The sequence below is a fragment of the Strigops habroptila genome, chromosome 3 (genome assembly GCF_004027225.2).
Source record: "Strigops habroptila isolate Jane chromosome 3, bStrHab1.2.pri, whole genome shotgun sequence".
NCBI classification, from domain to species: domain Eukaryota; kingdom Metazoa; phylum Chordata; class Aves; order Psittaciformes; family Psittacidae; genus Strigops; species Strigops habroptila.
This window is the reverse complement of record NC_044279.2, coordinates 50,599,630-50,620,949: the sequence shown is the minus strand read 5'-3', so window position 1 is coordinate 50,620,949 and position 21,320 is coordinate 50,599,630. Positions and strand designations below refer to the sequence as shown.

At 40.5% G+C, this 21,320-nt stretch overlaps 1 protein-coding gene across 1 annotated transcript in view; it reads right to left on the bottom strand.

The window, feature by feature from the left end:
* Positions 1 to 21,320, bottom strand: part of SLC17A8 (solute carrier family 17 member 8) — a 28,819-nt gene that overhangs the window by 6,469 nt on the left and 1,030 nt on the right. Inside the window, exons 2-8 of the mRNA XM_030478477.1 lie at positions 14,267 to 14,519; positions 11,372 to 11,490; positions 6,261 to 6,375; positions 5,708 to 5,795; positions 2,991 to 3,077; positions 2,118 to 2,257; positions 434 to 583 (exon numbers count right to left, since the gene is read on the bottom strand). Of these exons, the coding sequence (XP_030334337.1) occupies positions 434 to 583; positions 2,118 to 2,257; positions 2,991 to 3,077; positions 5,708 to 5,795; positions 6,261 to 6,375; positions 11,372 to 11,490; positions 14,267 to 14,519 (952 nt within the window). The remainder of the gene's footprint in view (positions 1 to 433; positions 584 to 2,117; positions 2,258 to 2,990; positions 3,078 to 5,707; positions 5,796 to 6,260; positions 6,376 to 11,371; positions 11,491 to 14,266; positions 14,520 to 21,320) is intronic.

Genomic DNA, 21,320 nt, shown 5'->3' with positions numbered 1-21,320 from the left:
CTAAAGAGGGAGTCTAACAATACTTACCTTAATGAAGTGGCAGAGGCAGGAAATATAAATCTATAGAAAATTTGTCAATTAAACGTAATGAGGGGGGAAAAAAAAAAAAAAAAAAAAGGATAAAAATTACCTGACCAGTAATGCTAAATATCCATCAGTAAACAAAATGTGCATTTCTGCTTACTTACTTCGTGGTTTTCATGATATGCGGGGGATTTAATCAGCTGTTTCCCAAAACAGCTTCTCAATTCTTTCCTTTGTCTAATAATTTGATGTTAGCAAGCTTTTATTTCTATCAGATCACCAGAAGTATGTCATCCCAGCTACTGGGAATAATCTACTGTAATGATTCCAGGGGGATCAGAAGTTCCTCAAGCACTCTGCATCTCCTAGGGTGAGGTCTGAAGGTCACTGATTCATCTCAGACATTTACCTTGCTTATTGCAAATCCAAAGACTTCTTCAAAGTAAGCAGGCTGACTTATAAGGAGCAAATAGAAGGTCCAGCTTCTGCAAAAATTCGCCACAATGATTGCATAAACTGGCATTGAAGTGAAAAATCTCTTCCATGGAGTACTAAATTTCTAGGGGAAAAAAACCCAAAATTGAGTAGGCAGAGGCAGAATAAAGAACCAGTATCTTTTAGTATCAAGAATATCCAGCACATTGCATCCAATTTACATTGCAAATCACTTACAATGCAAGCAAAAAATTAGTGGCAAAACCCAGGTTGAGAATCTTTCTTGGAATAGTTTGGATTTTTAAGACGACCACCGTACTACTGTTGCCCTGCTTACTGAAATTACACAAAGTCTTCCAGAATCATGCCATTGGGGTAACAGGGTCAATAACAGATTCAAAGAAAACCAGAGAAAACCTTGTGCCATTCCCCATTTTTAGGCATGATGCAGTTTGAGACATTCCACTGAAAGGATTGAGAAAAAAGGGTTATTCAAGTCAAGAAATATGCGGTAGCACAGCAACCAGCAGCTACCTGCTTCAACCTAATTCATTTCATGCAGCAAAAATAGTGTGTGGTAGATGATCAAATTTCTATAACTTGCTTTTGGCATTTCCAGTTTCTATTTATGCTTCAATACTCCGTACAACAGGAATAAAGAACACTTCAGAGCCCTGTTTACTTACAATAGAAATCAAATCAAAAGCTGAAATGTGTAACTATGTCAATATACATTGACATTGTCCTTTTTTAATAAAATAGCAGTTATGTTCTACAGGCAACTGTATGCCTGCAGTCATGTGTGAGCGCATGATGGTGTCCTCTGCAGTAAACCCACCGTACAAGAGAAAACCATGACCTGGAACAAGTATGCGTGTCTCCAGCCAAGACCTGAGTGACTTCAGCCAAATTTGAGGAGCATGCCCAAAAGGAGAGTCTGGTGTTTTACACTCTCAGCAAGGCTATTACCCAAAATATGTAGAGGAAAGAGTTTGGAGTTATTTTGTTCCAGAATGTTTAAGAGTAAAAGCCAAGAAGAAACAGTTTATGAAGAAACAGCTTTGGTTTTCACCACTAGAAAAAATAAGTTACCTAAGGAAATAGAGAGAAGTTTGATGGGAAAATAAGTTTTAGCCTTAAGTTTCCAGGATCTTTCAGGATCCTCTTAGAGAGAGGATGAGAAGTCTTAAAACAAGGAGCTGAGCTGCTGTGAGAGTTAACAGGGTAGAAACCCTGTCCTTAAGCTTTCAGAATTGCAATCATCCTTAATAAGTGCTCAAAAGACAGCTGGATAATTTGACATCTGCAGCCAGTTTCTTATTTAGATATTTCCATTAATATATTTTCAAACATGCATAGTAATTACTCAAGAGCAGGAGACCAGAGTGTGTGGTTTCCCCTCTCCCCACTCCCTTCTCTAGATTAGGGAGGCCCTATATGCCAAGAGCTGAAACAGCACCATGTGTTTTGACTGTAGCTGAGCTCATCCTGTCCAGCTGCATGACACTGATTTTTGATTTTCATAACACAGAAAGCCCTTAAACATCGACAGAAAATAGTTCTGCTGCTCTTATGCAGCTAATAGTATACATCCCATCATATGCTCATCTTGTGCAAAGTGCTCACAAGTTATAACCAGAAAAGCCCTTTTTACTTACACTTGCACTAGCTAGGCTGGCTCCTTCTCCCATACTTGTTTCTATGTATACCCTTTCTTCACTGGATATTGTTGGATGTGCAGCAGGGCTCTCATAGGCATGAAGCAGCCAGAACATGTACCAAACAATCCCAAACATACCTGCAGAGGCAGGAAATGCAAAGTTTGTTTTTTAAAAGCCGACAAAGCCACCTTTCAGTATCTTCAGACCTTGAAGTTTGTTTCCAAGAGCCAGTTAAACCAAATCCTCAGAAAAATATACCCAGGAAAGTAAGAAAATATGGTAACCAACTCTGTATTTTGTGTGCCTGTTTACAAAGAGTTTGAGCATTTTGTCACTTGTATTACATGATATGCATGAAGCAGAAAAAATGCAGAAGGAAAGCCCTATGTGGGACCTAGGGAAGGAAAAAAGCAGACCAGCCATAACATGGTTGCAATCTGTGTAACAGGACTTCACAGTCAGATTGCAATGGCAAATCTTATGGTGTGTCCTGTATCTCCAGAGAAAACAGAGAAAACCAATCTTAACTGTATTGCTGATGAGCAAGGCTGGGTTTGAGCCAGCTCTGCCACATACCATGAAGGGAAGCATGAGGCACCGCAGACCAGAGCAACCTTTGCAACTGCATCCAACCCTTTCATTGGGTGACCATGGCTTTAGCCTGGTCATTAACATATTAAAACATTTTATAGCAGATGATTACAAAATAAAACTCTCAGAAGCTGCAATAAGTAGGGAATAAGTTGGAATACCCATTTGCAATCTCTTCTTTCACCAAAACGACTTTGATCCATACTTGTTATACAGGTTTAACAAAACGGCTGGCACTACCAGTCTAGTCGCAGAGATCCTGCATGTTAAGGAACTCACCATATATGTAAAAGACTGATGACCATCCTATATACTGTACCAGCACACCTGCCAGTGGCATGGCAACCACCGCACCTGCATAAGACCCTGAGGAGAAAAAGGATTAATACAGTGTCAGCTGTTACAGGCACACCCAATTTCCAGTGTAGATGATCCAGACAGGTGCTCACAGGGCAGAACTGGAAGGACATGTCTGGCTGATTAGAACCACCATGGCTTCTTGTGAAGATGGGGAATGGGATGGAAGCTTTACAGTTTTGCTTTAGGTGGTGGGAAGGACTGGCCCTCAGTGGTGTGAGATCACCAGTCTCATTTTGCAGATAGAAGGGCTGTGCCCTGTAGGTAAATGGGATTTGTAAATCCAAGACTGATGGCAAACCACCATGCAGGTATAAGCTGTATGTACGTGCTAAAGTGGGGAATCCCATCTATCCCCATGTCACATGGGGTGAGCTCTGGAGAAGCTAATTGTCCAAGTTTCAGAAGCCTTCTTGGTGTCCAAAAGTCCTGATGGTTGCAGATAGGCTGGGAGGCTTTTCTCATGGCTCTAGCACCATGACCATAAGTGCTGGTAGCAAAAGGGGTGTTCAGACCAACCCTGAGTCTGCTTAACCATGTTTTGTTCATATCAGTAGCAGGAATGAACAGCTGGAATAAATAGGCAAAAGTTGACAGGGTTAAAAAAGAATTAAAAAGTGGCCTGTGCTGAGGTTTTTGATTGGGAAATATATAATACTGGCGAAATACATTTCTGAGTGACTTGTAGAAAGAGATGAGTACTTAAGTGCTTGGAAAGGAATTTCCATGAAGACCCTAGGGAGAATTCATGCAATCTGGATATTTGGTTTCAGTGTGAGATGGTGCCAGTGGCTTCAATGTGAGAAGTTTTGTTTTAAATTATTCTAGGAAATGAGACACTTGCGTTTTGGAGAGTATTACATACTTTAATAATGAACATTTGTCAATGCTCTACTCATTAGCAAATACTTCTCTGCAATGGTTCACAGTGACCCTTCTCCTTTGTCCGTGTAATTCATTTTTCCTACAGCAATAGCAAAGCCCCAGGCCAGAACATAGTCAGAGAAACCAGGAACCTGGTTATCATGAGGTTTGCTCTTTTTTCCCTTGTTCCTGTGCACCTTTCAAGTGCAAGAATTGGGTATCTGTAGCCATTAAAATGGGTGCTGAGCTCCAGTTTCTTTCTCTACCCAGTGCTAGGACTTCAAGGAGGGAGCATTGAGGGTGGAGAGGCTTCTCTTTTGGTCTGTTCTTCTGAAAATGGAAACACCTAAATAATCACTAAATCCTGGAGTCACCTGTAGCACAAACGAAGTTCCCATAATATGGAAACCTGGTGGGTTTTTTTTTCCTCTCCTTTATAACTTCCTCTGTATTTTAGTGCTGTTATTTTCCCTAGCCTTTCAGTTTCATTTCTGATGGACAGAATGTATTTTCCTGTGACTTACATTTCTTATTGAATATTTTCTCTTACAGACATTCATCTTCAGCCAGCTTTACCCTACGCCCTGTATTTATTTTCATTGTTTTCTCTTCCACCTTTCCCGAGTGCTTGCTCTTCAAAGTCCTACTATTTCTGATTTTTCTTCAGTACTATTAGACATCCACTCACTTTTCCAATTTCCCAATTACAAATGGGAAGGGACACACCAAATACAGATGATAAGGGTGTCTTAGAGGATGGGAAATGACACACTGAAATAATGACCAGTGCCTTTCCCTTCACTCACAATTTGAAATTCCTGCCCTGTACTCTGCATATCTGGACTTTCTAGGGTAAAAAAGCAGAGGGAGAAAATTTTAATTATACCTTACCTTGGTTACATTTAGCCATCTACTCAAATCCAGCCTAGAGCTGGTGAGGAAATACTAACATTCGCCATTTCCCCTGGAATTACAGAATCACCTGTGGCAAAACCTGCTACCTGGAGGATGGAATTAGAAGTAGAAAACCCTCTTTTTTTTTTTTCCTTTACATTAGTGAGCCTGTAAGCAAAACAGTGGTGTTTTCCTTGAGGAACAAGGTGTAAATCTCAGTATTTTTCCTGCTCCCTGCTTCATAACAAGGTTTAAGGCTCTTGCCAGAGGCTAGAAACATTCCAAAGGGAATGAGAGAGTTGGATTTCTCCCTTATTTCCACTGGGTTCCTCTCCCCAGAGTCTTCTGAAATTTCCCACAAGCCATCTTCCAGAAGGCCAGCTGTCAGAGTTGGAAAGGGACCCAGAAAAGAGAGCAAATTACAAGCCTGATCATAATTCAAAACAAAGTGAACAGCTAATGGCAAGAAGTTACACCACCTCCACTGCAGTATATTGAGCAGCCAGCCTACAGTACTCAAACCCTTTTAAGATATTTTTTTAGGTGTGTGCTTGTTTAGGAGGGTCAATTCAATATGTACGATAAATGGAATACCTAAGGATGGAGCAAATAGAAAAAAAAAACAAAAACCAAAGTGTAATTTCTCTCGTGACACCTCTACCTCCATTTTAGTTTATTGCAAGAGTCATTCTGATGGTTGGCTTTAAATGATAAAATGAGGACATATTTAGCAAAAAGACTCTCAGGTTCCTGACCTCAGAGTACAAGCCAAATGCAGCAAAGGGCAGAGGCTTTGCATTTCTCTTTTAATGAAATAAATGAATAAAATAAATCTAATAGGAACATGCACTTACATAAAGCATACAAGCCTATCAACTTACCACAGAACGATGTGGTGGCCAACCTGCTTCTCTCCAGTGGAGGAGCCCACTTACTCCACATCCCATGGCAGGCTGGGTAGGTGACACCCTGGCAGACATTTCACACATCACATGATTTGTTTTCACTTCATTCCTACTTCAAGCAGTTGGTGATACTGTCAAACCTGTCTAGCTGTTTGCCACCATGGGATGATGTAGGAAGGGCTAGGTAAGCCTGGAGGAGCTCTGTTGTTTGGGTATGAAGGCGTCAAACTATTTTGGCTAATCACTTAAACAGTAACGTGTTCTGAGGTAAAAATGCTGTTTAGTACATGCAGTGGCAGGCACAAATAAACTAAAATAGCTCGAACTGCAGCAGTGGGAACCTAAATTTATTATTTCCTTTGAAGTCAACTTATAAAACAGTATGATTAAAAAATTTTCATCTAAAAATGAGTAACAAGTAAAACTGTAGATTGATCAGAAAACCTGACCAAAAGACTTTACAACTTTTAGAACCAAATCTCAAAAAACACATGATATAGGAAAAGACCAAAACAGTGAGTGCTCCTACCTCCACTAGACCTTGCAGAATCCTAACAAACATCACGCAGCCATAATGCACTCTTGCTGCAGAAGGGATGAACATGTTCAGTGTAGATGTTAGGAAGATAGCTGCTCCAAATACCCTATGGAAAAAAGTAACATGAAAGGGAATATAGTTACTGTCCTCTTTTCAGAAGAGACACTTCTCAAGTACAGTCTCAAAGACAATCTCACCTACTGCCATCTCATCAAACCAAATACTTGTAAAGTCCCCTTATTGGCGAAAGGAGATAAATCCCCATATGGTCAAAACATTTTATTCTCTGAATGGAACAGAAGTTTCATACATACTGAAACAAAGGTGCTGGATTTTAATTTGTATCAAAGAAATAGATACAGGTATTGGTATTGGAGGCTAAGCTGTTTATGTGAGTCATAATCAGAGAGAAGCATTCCTATTCTGGGAAGTACTTTAATTCAGTTATACAAATAGGGTTTGAATCAGCTAAAGTCCAGTTTAAGTGCCTTTCTGAAAGTGGGAGTGTGTGGGTTAGTTCCATTTGCTGCTGTTAGAATGTATAATAGGGCTGGTGAATATCCACTCCTTTCCAGCATCACTCCTCTAAATAACAGCTACAAGTGTCCTTTGTGACTATGACATAGGAGGAGCATTTCTACAACACAACTGCAGTGAAAAATATGGTATAAACTTTTTGTTACTGTGCTTAGCAAGAGTACCTGCTGCAGCAAGGCACAAGTCAGTCAAGGCTCTAAATACACCTGGAGCCGAGTGCCTTGGCAAAATCATTACAAATGATGCCTCCCAGATGTTAGCACCCATTAGAGAAGCAGTCGGCAGAAACCTCTGTGTAGTGGTAATGGATCCAAGCAGCATCCCTGAAAGCCCAGGGCTTTCAGAGGCCCTGGGATAGCACTTGAAGCTGTGTCTGCCTCACTTACTGCAGTCTGTGGGAACTTTTCCCAGCATGGATATGGGATTTCTTATGTGTAACTGACGAGTGGTGCACATTTATCACCCTGTGTCAATAATAAACAACAGTGGCACTAGACATGAAAAACAGCTGGGCTGAAGGGCAGTCATTTCAGTATGACGTGGGTTGCCAGGCGCTGATGCTGCAGTGCAAGTGAAATGCATCCCTGGGTGCCCAGCTTGTAAAAGGACATCTAGGAGCTTGTTTGAAAACTGAGGCTGCTGCACCGTGAAAAACACTGCTAGAAACCAGGAGAGAGACTAGGAACAACCAGCTGGAACAATCATTGAAATTACTACCATTAGCAGGAATGGGCTTCACTTGATTGATTAAATTTCATACATCTTCACATCTGGCTGACTGAAGCCTCAGTTTTCTGTTCTGTGCAACGAATGAGGTTCAATAGCTGTGCCATGCATGCTCTGAATAACAAAAGTTCATTACTCCAGCATCTGTGGAAACTGACACACATGAGGATCTCCTCTAAGAGCCTGTAGCAGCACTGAAAAATATCAGAACTAGCAGTAGGACTCCTCCACAACTGCCAAGCAGCATTTAAATTGAATGGATTACTATCAATCCTCAGTAGTTTACTGTCGTCTTTGTGTTGTCTGCAATTCAAAGCAACCATTTCTGGCTCCTTGTGGACTGCCTTTACGTGGGAGATCTTTCATTCTGTATATAAAAAGTTGAAGTAGTTGGTGGCCCTGGAGACCACAGCACTTGGGATATGGGAGGTCAGCCCAAAGCTGCCCTGTCTTGCTCCAAGGTTCAAGGTGACACCCTGAGAATAAAGCAGCCTCTTTCATTCAAGGCCCTCAACTCCTAGCTACACTGACCTTAGCCAGCAGCATGCTGCTTTTTGCAGACCATAATTCATGTTTCTTTTCCAAACTACCCAAATTTAGTGACGTTTAACAAGCTTTGAATTGTCATGTTATGTCTGTGGTATTTCAGAAAGACACATTAAGCTTCATCCTGACATATGACTGGTATTAGACAAATACTTGATCAGAAATCAAATGATTTGGACAACAGCAGTACTTCTTTCCCTTTTGATTTTTCTGCCAAAGACATACACACATCTTAATATGCATAACTGTTTATCATGCTCCACTTCAAAATATTTATAAACTTTTAAAACCTTTTGTTGCCACTTTTTTAATTCTTTTTCCTTTTTCTTTTTTTTTTTTTTTTTTTTTTTTTGTGGTAAGGATTTCAGTTGTTTACCTTTCAGTCTCTTTTTAAAAACTTATTCACAGGAAATATATGTCACTTCATTTTTTGAATCTGGTTTATTATTCACAGTAGGATTAATGGCAGTATTATAACACAAAGAATCTCCAGTTGATCAACACTGTTTTATCTAAATTTGCTACACCTATTGACAAAAGCAACAGTCCATGCTTAGACAGCTCATAATCTGAATGACAAGAAAGCACTCAACAAATGAGCACAAAAGCAAAGAGGCTGGGTAGGCTGGCGGAGAGAAGTGACAAAGGAACGGATTTGTACAGAAAGCAGTCTGAAAATCTGAACAAGAATACAAAGCCTGTGGTCATACCTTGACATTTAGGAGACTGCTTTCAAAGCCAAGAATTTCACTGAGAAAGAAGTATTACTTAGCTCTCTGTTATGATCAGTGAAGAAAAGAATTTTGCACCTTGCTTCCTTGCTAATAGAAATATCAGGTCTGTTATTGTAATGCTACTGACAGTCTCAGGGAACTACAGCAAATTATGTAAATTAATAAGCACATGAAAGAATAAGCCATAAGAAAAAGAATGTGTTTAGTTACCCAATCAGCTAGCTCTGAAGACCGTTTGCAATCTCTGCTTTCTCATTTAGAGCCAACTCTTAACATCCCTATGTTGTGAATGCATCATTTATACTGAGTTAGAACCAGTCACTCTTCTGCTACTATTTAAGTGGTTGAATAATGTTTCCACAAAGAGGCAGCATCTTTCCAGCAGTTCACTACCATTTATCCCAAAGAAATCGGTTCCCACCATGACCAAAAATATCCCAGTTCTTTTCAATTAATTCATGTATTTTTATCACAACTGTGATTTCTGGCCAGATGCCACTTTGGGATCAAAATAGCCTTCTTCAGCGACGGACTCCTCTGCCTAGCAGGATGCTGTTACTGAAAATCATTATCAGGAGGTGCTTTATGTTTCATGTGTCCTTGTCATCACCAAACAATGATGAAATTACATTTAGATGCATGTTTGAAGATAAGCAGCAAGTTACAGTGGTGGTGTCACTTAATGGTTCATGAACTTCTTTTGGTGGAATGCAGATCTGCACAAATTTGGACAAGTGTACAAAGCAAATTACATAGTGTTAGATGGTTTTGGTGCAGAACCATAAAGCACTCCATATTTTCAGAGTGCAGCTGGGACAAAGGAAAGCATTTGTCCTTCTAGGGGTGGTGGGTTCACAGACTGGCCCCAGATCTTCTGTTTTCCTGCCCTGCGTCTTGGCAGCAAGTAACCCCTCTGAAACAGAAACATGCACCACTGGTAGATCTACCCAAGCCAAAATTGGTTTGATAAACAAGAAATGAAGGAAAAACATGGAGTTAGACAGGCATGGGAATCCTATTACTGCAAACAGAAATACTCTTTGAGCTCACCTTTTGGGTTATTGTTGTTCCTCAGCCAATTCTACTCCTAAACCCAATTATGATAGTCAAATCCACAATGTGATTTCGTAGTACAGCATTAGATTGAGTCTGAAACTCAACACACACTTAAAGAAGTAGTTCACGGGCAGAATACACTGAGTTACAATGTAAACATGGTTGATTTTACTGTTTGCAAGAAAATTAAAGAATCAAAAGCCAAACTAATAATATGCTGAATTATTCAGCCAACAGTGTGCGTGTCTGTGTTTTAGGCCTTTCTGCTGCAATAAGTGGTGGCAAGACTAGAAAGGCTCAGGAAATGATTAAGCTTAGCTAATTTGGCTTATTCAGCAGATGGAAAAACACTGCTTAGGCATTTTTGTGTGGTAGAGGAATGAATAATTGAGGATGCTAGTAGTGTTGAAGAAGCAGTGCAGACTGAACTCTGAGTAACTTTTGATTACAGGCAGAGGGGAGTTGGGCCTGAACTTCTGGGCAATTCTATGGGATGACTCTGTCCTGAAGTCATCTCCATAAGGGCATACAGGTAGGAAGAATTACCAAGCAGTCTTATAACTCCTATAAATCTTTGCAGAATGCAAAATTTTATTTTGAGGCAAAACAATATATAACTTGTCTTAAAGACCTTTTCCTATTCTGAAAGCATTTGTATGTAAGTCATGTCTTGTTTTCAGAGAAGGAAATGAGTACCAACCACCTTTTTTATCTGAAGATCCCAAACGCCTTTAACATAACATGCACTTCTCATGAGCTCAATCACAAACAGCTGTCTTCAGACAATCTCCCTCTCTCTTGTGATCATGTTCCAAGTTCTGAGAACTTTTTGATGTAAAGCCCAAAACCAAAGTTAACTTTGGCAAAATTAGCTACTTTTCTTACTTTCATTTTCAAAAGCAGTTGAATTAACAAAAAAAATCAGTCCACAAATACAATAAGCATAGAAGAAATCCATATAGATGCTCAGAGTTTACCAAACAGAAACCATGAGGCTCTTTCACAAGTTCTAGGCAACCCTAACTACAGTCAGTACTGTATCCAGCCATAGCAAGGACATCTATGTGCATGAAAATGGATTTTTGTCTTCAGAACATAGAGAGTTCTGTAATTCCTACATGCCTAGCTTGAGGAATTTTTCAAGGAAAAAGGTCAAATTTTGTTGGAAAAATATTCTTTAGTGTTGAGCTAAAGAGCACTAGGGTAACTTCTGAAAGACAAATGCTACAATCATTGACTGAGGCATTAGGTGTAATTTTCCTAACACTCTCCAGAAAGCATTATTGTTTAGAGAAGAAATGTATAAATATTTGAGATGAAAAAGCTCAACTGGGACAATCAGAAATAGACCCATAATAGAAATCTAGTCCCCTTTTTGGTTGTAGACATAACTACTTAACTCTCAGTTTCAGATGTGTATTCCTGAAACACATTAATTCACTATTTTGGTAATCATCATTTAAACAGTGTAAAGCTTAATTCTTTTGATTATGGCTTTCTTACCTGTTAGCAGCCAATTTGTTTGAGATAAACCCTCCTGGAATTTGTGTCACAATGTAACCCCAGAAAAAAGAGCCATGAATGAGTCCCACAGTCTCTGGATCCCAATTGAATTGGGCTTTCTGTAAAGGAAACAAACAAAATGCTGTAAGATGAAGCATACACCTTGTAAGATAACCACTGCTGGGAAGCCACACAGAAGTCACCCCATCCTCCAAACCAAGGCAGCCTCTTTATGGGGGTAGTTGGTGTTGCTGAGCTTGAAATCCACCAGTTAAGGTAAAAGGATATGAGATTCCCTCACGAGATTACTATTTTTGCTCTTAGCTTTCAGTCAGGTGGATAGGAGAGGGAAAGGTTTCAGCCAGAAGGCAGCTGACACTGGACCTTCATCTTTGCCCCTTGTCACTGCTTCCCCCTGGACTGCTTAGTCCTAAAACCTTGGGTTTCAAGCCTCATCAGTGTTACAACAAGGACCTGACACCTTTCAATGGACATATCCATTTCCCCAAGATTATCAAGGTTGCTTATGTCCTTTGAGTTGATCAGCTTCCTGGTCAGGCTTACCCATGGTTCTCCTTGTCAGGGCCAAGCTCTGGCCATTCACCATCTGCACTAAGTGGCAGGGAGCAGAAAAGTGTTGCTTGTGTTGGGAATGGGTAACACCTGAAGACAAGGCAATCTGGAAATAAGACTAGGTAACAGTAGCTAGCTGACTAGTTTATCTTATATTAAAAGTGATGCCAGTTGCAGGGTTGTATTTGGATATGGAAGGCCAACCACAGGCTGGTCATAGATGGTTCTCAGCCAAAACTGACTGCAGCCAAGAGAAGTGCTTTCACCATACACCTCATCCTTGGATACTAAGCAGTTTCACTCTTCTGCAGGCTCTTACTGAACATACATTGTTCAGAGGAGAGATAGCCAAACCCAGGGTAAAACATAGAGGAAGTGAAGAAAAGAAAGGTGGATCCAACATGACCCTCCTGCCCTCCATTCTGGGATGTCAGACAGGGCCTGGCTCAGTATAATCACACTAATGAGAGGCCAATGTCAACTTTTTCTCCTTGAATCCTCAATTCAGAAGAACAGTTTGGGAGCAAAGAGAAGCCACGATGTTCTGCTTCATGATCATTTTTATGCTAATCATACAGCACAAAAAGGTAGCTAAGCATCATGCGAGGCAGCAGCACCTGTGTCTTTTAGATTCTGAATTAAAACTGTCACTAAAACACTACATAAAAATGAAAACTAAAGTGACAAAGCTTAGCATCTCTTTTTTTCTGTATTACTTTCTGTGTGTAAAATGAAGAACCAGTTTTCCCCAGTAGGTTGATTTATTTTTTCCCAAACAAGCAAACTAAAAATCAGCTCATAATTTGACCTGCAGGAGGAATGATGGCATTAATTAGCCAGACACGTTTACAGAGAGCTAAAGGATTTCCATCCTCATGCATTCTAACAAGAGACCCACTTCCTGTGCTGAGTTACATTTCTGCTTTAAATACCTTATTTTCTACTGGTGATTTCCAGCTTAGTTTCTAGGTAGTGTTAATTTCTGAGGACAGAAACACCATGAGACATAGGAAAAGTTCCTATGTCAGCAGGTGCTTATGCCCAAACAGAATAATCTGATATTTGTGAGAGGAGTTTTTTTTTCTTATTTCCTCAAACTACCTTTTCTGAGCTTCCCAGCCTATGTAGGCACATCCTTTCTCTTGCTCCAAGGTGAAGTGTGGAACCAAGAATTCCCAGCAGGACCACAGGGAGCAGGAATTAGACTGAATAGATACAAATCAGCAGCAAGTCTAAGCAGCAGGAGCTGGTCAGAGGAGATAGCAAATGGGGAAGAACTAGAATCACTGAATACCAGGTTGGAAGGGATCTCAAAAAATCATTTGGTCCAAACTTCCTTGGCAAAAGCAACATCTAGACAAGATTGCCCAATACCCTACCCAGGCAAATCTTAAAAGTGTCCAATGTTGGGAAACCCACCAATCCCCTGGGGAGATTATTCCAGTGGTTGATTGCTCTCATGGCGAAAATTTTTCCTCTTGTGTTTAATTGAAATCTTCCAGGAGTATGTAATGTACCCATTGCCCCTCATCTTTCCCGTGTGACTCCGTGTAAGCAGGAAGTTTCCACCTCCTTTGCAGCCACCCTTTAAATACTGGAACATGGTGATAAAGTTTCCCCTGAGCCTTCTTTTCTCAAGGCTGAACAAATCCAGGGACTCATGACATCACAGCCATATAGCAAGGCAGGACTGGGGAAAATAAGGTATCCATTGAAGCTGCGGTTCCTTGGGTGCAATGTTAAAGGTTTGCACGCATCTGCTGTTAACCACATGCCATTTACTGTAAATGTGGAAATAACTTGGCACCCAGCTCTGAATATCTCTAGACAGCAGTCCACATTGTCAATAACCTGTAAGAACTTGTTGCCTTATTGCCAGTGACTTCCTTAAGGTCTTGAAAAGTTATCTACTGATCTGAATAGAGTGAGTGCAGCACTGCATTCAGCAATTAATAATTCCTTCTGTAGCAGCATCAGACCATGCTTCCCTGAGAGATAGTACATAGTAAAACTTCTGCCACCACAGCAAAATCTATCTACAACTGAAAGATCAGGGGCCTGATACACATGCAAGCCAATTCAGTTCTCATTTCTGCTACTTACATCCTCTATGACATTGCAAATCCTCATATCTTACAGATTTTTAATGTGATTTTGACACCTAAGTAGGAATTAAGCACCTACACATCTATGTGAGTTGAGTCTCACCTGTCTCCCTCCCTCGGTTTTTGATCTATGCATACCCAGTCCTTTGGTATGTGGTACTTCAATGATTTTGCAATGGGGTCAGCTCAGAACAGTGAAAGGAAGATGTTTTCTCACCTGCAGCTCCGGTTTTCCATTAATATAAACCGTGTTATTGTTCACCATTTCCACAATGGCAACACCCAGGTTGCACCTAATTCCGAAGGAGATGCAAAAGCCCAGACCACTCATTATGGCAATGATGTAGCGCTTGGGCAGCCCGCAACAGTAGCAGTTGCATGGTGCTGGCTTGTGGGTGCTTGCTTGCACGGGTCGCCCCTCTTCTGTCAGCTCGATGTGATCCTCCTCTACATTGGTGCCATCAATTTTCCTAAATGGATGAAAAGAGACAAAATGAAAATGCCTTATTGTCCCAGTAAAATTTGCTAAAATGCATTTGGGCAGCTATGTGCTCCAGTCAACTACCAAATCACCTCCTTGCGAGGCATTTGTCTCCTGGTAGTATGACGGGTTAATGCTGGGCAGGCTTTGAAAGGTGAGCATAGTCTGCACTTTTTCATGAATGACCTCTGAAGTTGTTTGTGAACCCGAGCCATATACCCAGACAGCTGGCTGTAAAAATGTCCATAGGCTCTTCATGAGCATAACTGTGAGAGCTAAGCTGAGTTCTGTTGTGATAAATTCTGCTGGTTGTTAGGAAAACATGCGTATGAAGAAATTAATCATAATTTCTAATTAGATCCACTAAGCAGAGCTGGCAGTAGGTTTCAAGAAAAGGGCAAATACAGCACAAAGCATGGTTTTGCTCAGCCCAAAAATCCCTGTGAATTTGTTTTCACCTGTGAGGTGAAAATTAGGACTATACTGAAGAGCAGAAAAAGCTCTGGCATCAGAGCCCCTAGTTCAGATGTTAAAGAGCCAAGCCCAGACTTTCTCTGCCTGAAGGGATTTGAAGCCACATGTCCCCTCTTCTCTGAAACATCTTCTCACCAAGAGGACTTACGTCATTGCAAATTAACCCCTGTAGCACCTATTGTTGAACATACTTTGTGTAAAATACCTAATATTAAACAAGATCTGAAGGAAGACAATGACTTTCTGGGCTGTTGATTCACCACTCCGCAGCAGTGGAGGCTGAAAGGGCTTTGCCTGTGATCAGACTTGATGTGACAACTGCAGTGCACTTGGGAGGAACCGGGACAGAAGATGCCAGGGATGCAGACTCTCCCATTTACTTGGGATAGGAGGAAATGGTACCCAGCCATTTCAGCCTGTGAGAGGTTGCCCTCGAGTTACCCACTAACATGGGATTGCAGCTGCTCCAGCTTTGCGTATCCAGCCTTCCCCTTTTCCTATAAGCACCCCAGATGAGAGATTCATATTGAAGAAAATGGCACTTCCATGTAATCTGGAAGTGCATGATAGTGCCATTAAAAATTAACTTGATGTCCCAATCTGATTGGAGCTATTAACATCCCATGCTGCAGGAACCGGGAATGTCTCTGGTAGAAATGGTGAGGTAAGAGAACCGAACAAGCACCCCTGGACCAGAGCTAAATATACCCTTTCCTAACATGACTTCTGTTGCAATTGTTTTCAACGCAGAACATGGGTTTTCTGAGATGCTGAAACACTTAAGCACATAGTTAGCTGTGAATACGTGACTAGTCCATTGACCACTACCCACAAGCTTCAGCTTGTGTTTACTAAGAGAAGCTTGAATGAGCGGCTACATTACAAAGCCTTTCAGTTTTGGCATGGCTCTGAAGCAATGAGCTCAGTATCCAGCTCCTTTTGTGTCTGTGTCCTGGGTTCAGCTATAGCAGTCATTTTTCTCCTGCTTAGTAGCTGGTGCAGCGCTGTGTTTTTTAACTTTCAGCCTGGGAACAATGCTGATAACACTGATGTTTTTAGTTGTTGCTAAGTAATGTTTATTCCAACCAAGGACTTTCTCAGTCTCATGCTTTGCCAGGGAGGAGGGGAAGCCGGGAGGAAGCAGAGACAGGACACCTGACCCAAACTAGCCAAAGGGGTATTCCATACCACAGCACGTCATGCCCAGTATATAAACCGGGGGGAGTTACCCGGAAGGCCCAGATCACTGCTCGGGTCGGGCTGGGTATCGGTCGGCGGGTGGTGAGCAATTGTATCCTCTCCCCTTGTTATTTCACTAATCGTTATTATCATTGGTGGTAGCAGTAGTGGTTCTGTGTTATACCTTAGTTGCGGGACTGCTCTTATCTCAACCCGTGGGAGTTACATTCTTCCCATTCTCCTCCCCATCCCTCCGGGAGCGGGGGGAGGAAGAAAGGGGGGGGGGGGGGAGTGAGCGAGCGGCTGTGTGGTTCTGAGTTACCGGCTGGGCTCAAACCACGACAGTCTGCCATGGAGCTACTCTCAGTACTCTCATGAAAATATGAAGTTACTTAAGCTAAAGGAAGCCCAGCTTGCCATATGAGATGATGAAATTATTTCATTCACTCTTTTCTGATAAGGAGTAACTTCTTTCTTCTGCACGTCTGGCTGGGTGTATATGAAATCTAATGCACTTTGGTCTTCTATATAAAAATCATCTATAAAAAATGTTGACAGAGCACACACAAATGGGTTACACCTCTTTGACGTACAGTAACTGGTTGGGAGAAAATTGTTGGTTTAATCACAGCTTTGGCCAGTTGCTCTAAGTCTAATGTACTACTCATAATCTTACATATAGTACTCTATACTAAAGATTATGCAAATATACGTGACAAGTATGGCTTCCTGGGTGCTTCCTATGGATTTAAATATATCTATCCAATATGAATTTTCATTAAAAATCTCAGCATTTCTAGGCTTTAGAACTACAGAATAACTGGTGCATCATTTGCTGTATTATTCCTTTTGACATAATATCATAAACCCACTACTTTAGCTTTAGTCTTAGCAAAAAGAATAAAAGTATGTTACAGTCCATCAGCTCAAATGTCCAAGAAACACTAATATCAGAGTGGTTTGGACCAGAAAGGAACTCCCAGGGTTATTTGATTTGATCCCTTGCTCAAAGCAGTGCTAATTGTAAACTTGGATCATTAGCTCCTCATCAGGCTGGAGGGAAGGCTTTGCATTAAAGCAAGGTAACACAGGAAATGTGATATTACTGTGGTGTTATTGAATGTGATTGAGATCTTATGATTCACTGGCAGGGAAACAGCATTTGTTAGTGAAATGAGAGTACAGAGAGTAAGCAGTCAGGCATTTTAAAAAGAAGACACCATATATTTCATGCTCTGTGTGCTAATATAGGCAGGTGTAATCTGGATAAAATATCAAAAATAAAGACCTCAGGAAGTGAAAAGACAATTGAATAACTATTTAAGAACTGTTGTCATCTCAAAAGAGTTATTAACAAACCAAAAGAAGTAACTGAATTGTTTTCCTCTAACACATTCTAAGATATTGATTGAATTAAATGAAAGCACAATTCCTCAATTTTCTATACCTTTACCAGGCTCTCTATTTATAAAAGAGACATTAGACTTTAATTGGTGCATTATTTTGGGCAGCTGGCAAAAACTAAACGCATTAAGCAAAGCCAAAACATCTGTTCCAATCAGGACATTTGCAGCTGGCTGTCAATTCAGATAGGCATGAAACATCTTTCTGCTCCAAATTCACTTTTAAAAGTGGTGAGCCAGGATGAACACTAGAGGCCAACATTGCCTCTGTGAAGTTAATTGTTTTGCTATTATTGTTAGTATTAATAAAAGCAAGCTGAGGACTGATCCATGACCCCAAATCCACATAGTACATTTCATACCCCCAAAGCTTGATGTAAACCCTTCTACAGCAGATTTGTCTTGGAGAAAACCATATTGTTTATTAGCAGTCCAAAAATTGGAGCTGGGATGAAGCATTACAGTGCAGACATTCACAGAGCTAGTGTTTGACCTAGCTTTTTGGCTTTATTTTTTATATAAGGAACATAGGACAACTCTGAAAATATGAGAAAGGTATCTTCCAATTGATCCATATATTTTGGTAGCACCACTGAAAATTTTCACATGTTATACACCAATAATTTAGAAGAAAACTGCTTCAGAGCCCATGCTCTCCTATAATTATCTGACTGATACAGGAGAGCATTTTGCTTCATGGGAAATGTTCAGTCCTTACATCAATCTTTTTCCTTTTCTCAGCAAAAATGGAACACTTGGCAAGTAAGAAGAGTTAAGCTATTTGAAGACATGCGCGTCCATGTTCTGTGCCCAAATGTCATAACAACTGTATGCAAAATTTCTCTGTTGAATGACTACTCTGGTATATACTCTGGAATTTTGGAAGAATGAAAGAAATTTCAAAAATTCCCATCAGTAATAAATAAAATTCCTAGAACACATACATATTCAGCAACCTGTATTCATGGGATTTTAACACAGGAATTAGTTATTTCTTCAAATGATAAAGTAGATGGACTAGAATCATACCATTTAATTTCATTTGATTAAAAACACATAAATTCTATAGTAACAGGCAAATATTAATACTTGTCACGTGTTAGAACACATTGTAGAATGACTTTTACCAGATATTATAGTCTTTCACAGGTAGCTGCAGCACAATTGTACAGAGTGTTCAAACTCACACCTACAAACCCAGCATCAGTCATCACATGGAATAATTACTGATGTTTCTGACATAACTTCAGCAACCAACACACCAACTATCAAAAAATATCATTTATCCAAAAGCAAATACAATCTTTTGAGATTTCATTTACTCTCTAGGGATCTGCCCAGGTGATAATTTTCCATACCAAATCCTGCAATGGATATATTGGTACAAAACCCCAGTGCTGACAGGAGAACTCTTAAGTTGCTCGGTGCATGGGACCTTTCAGGCTGGTTTCTGCATGGTATTTGCATGAAACTCATGGCATATCTTAAACATACGCACTATGGGACTGCTTCTCAAAGGTGCTGCACTCCCAGGCTGCAGGGCAGCCTTGCAGTTTCTCCCCAGCACAGCCTTAATGCTCTGTGGAGGGATGCCCCTTGGGTGCTGCAGCACAGCGCTGCACATGCTTATTGTGCCCTTGCACTAACACCATTGTACAAGGGGCCCTGCACGACTCACAAAACAGCTGAGTCTGGGCACCCCGCATTGTGTTCACAGTGCTGAACTGTCTGCAGTGCAAAGGAAAAGTTTGAGAGGACTAATTTTACGATAGAGGTCAGACGGAGAAGCCGTGTCCAATGCGAGGGCCCAGACCACATACTACAGTGTTATGGCCCATATGACTTTCCACATTAATAGTGACATTATTGAGTTGTAAACCTATTTGGTTACTTTCCATTTTATCAGTAAGCCCACAGTTGCTGTTAGCTGGTCCATGACTCCTGAAATACTCAGAGTAGGCAGTGCCTGACATTTCCCTTTAGTTCATAAATCTTTCTTTGCGTACACTAAGTTCACAGAAGGCCCAGAGTGTCTGTGCTGGCCACAAAACTCTGTAGGAAAATCTTTCTTTTCTGGGAAACTTATAAGGCTTGCAGAGCCTCAGCTCTAATACACATTCACCCACGCCTTGAATCCTCTAAAATTCTACCCCACTTTATGTAAGTAACCAGCAATAAACCCAATTTTGCATAAAAAAAATATTTTGTATGAAACATCTAAAACATCTTCTAAGATCTCACAAGTGAAACCACTGGCAATAAAGAAAGGGCATCTCTCAGGTCTCCCCAGTTCAGTCCCCCATTGCCTCCCGTCCAGGATCTGGCTACCCTAAAGTAATGTCCTGTGTGCTGATTCTTGTTTTGCAGCACCCACAAAATAATTGAGGTTACTACACACCTGCAAGGAGGCAGTAAATTGCTTTATGCTGCTTGTTCTTTAGCACTTGAACTTGTTTCTGGACAATCACTACGGAACAGCCACCACCTGGCAGCTGGTCTTGCCAGACACCGGTGTCTGGGTCTGCTCTGTTGTTTGCAAGACAGAGGAAATGTGTTAGGAAAACACAGATTCATCATATTTACTAAAGCTAAAAAGTATTTTTCTACCCACTTTGCTAGTTTTGATCCCACATCAATATACGGCAGTCAGTGGAGTCACACTTGGAGAACAAATCAAGGATGTGCATTAATGTAACTAGTCACCTACCAAATACTAGCAGAGAAACCAAATTCCTTACCTATTTACAGCATATTAAAGCCAACTGGAATGGATGAAGAGCAAAGTCGAGGTTGCAGCTGGTAAATATACGTATGAACCTTCATGTAAAAACAGAAGTGTATGCTCTTGTTTGTAGGGTAAACTACAGAGAACGAAGTTCAAGTTAAAGACATGCCTGTTTCATTCCTTACAGAATACTTCAAATAAGACTGCATATTTCCAAAGAGGCTACTCAGCTTGCAGCAATTCTTACTTAGGTCTGATTGCAGACATAGTAAAAAAACCTTATTGTTAGGATTATTTCCTCCACTGGCTAATACATCTAAGAAAGACACTGGTTTACATATGTTTAAAACAGAAAATAATTAAGTCCAGCAAACTTTCTTGTATCACAACTGAGATTAGGTTTTGGTTGATTCAATAGCAATGTTGCTGAAGCTGGATGCCAATACTATCAGCTGTGTAGGAACAAGCATGACATCCCTGAAACATGCTTACAAGCGGAGAGTAATCTGGATAATTTGAAATTTGCATACCATTTCCACATAGTAAACCCAGTGCACTGTCACATCACATACTCACTAAATACAAACCCTACGTGTATTGGGTCAAATTTGACAGCAGAGCCCACAACAAAGAGAACTTGTGACTGAACAAATTACTTACTTAACCTGGCATTTTAAGAGAAAAATGGAATCCCTAGAATTACTGTAGAGTGTCATAAAAGTAAAAAAAAGCAAAATGTCAAACTTCCTCTGTAACACTGTAAATGAGGAAGAGTGAAGTTGAAACTCTGTGGAACACAGATACTCTGTTCACATGGTATAGAAATAGCGTAACTGGCAACGTACCAGTGCAGATTAGTAACTTCTTTAAAAGTGTATGTGAATATTTTCTTTCATATACATGTAAATTTTCATACATTTTCTTGTGATCAAAGGCATGTTTAGATGTGCCGAACACTGCATCTTGACTCAAAATAGCATTCCCGAAAGAAGGTGAAGAGGTGGATATG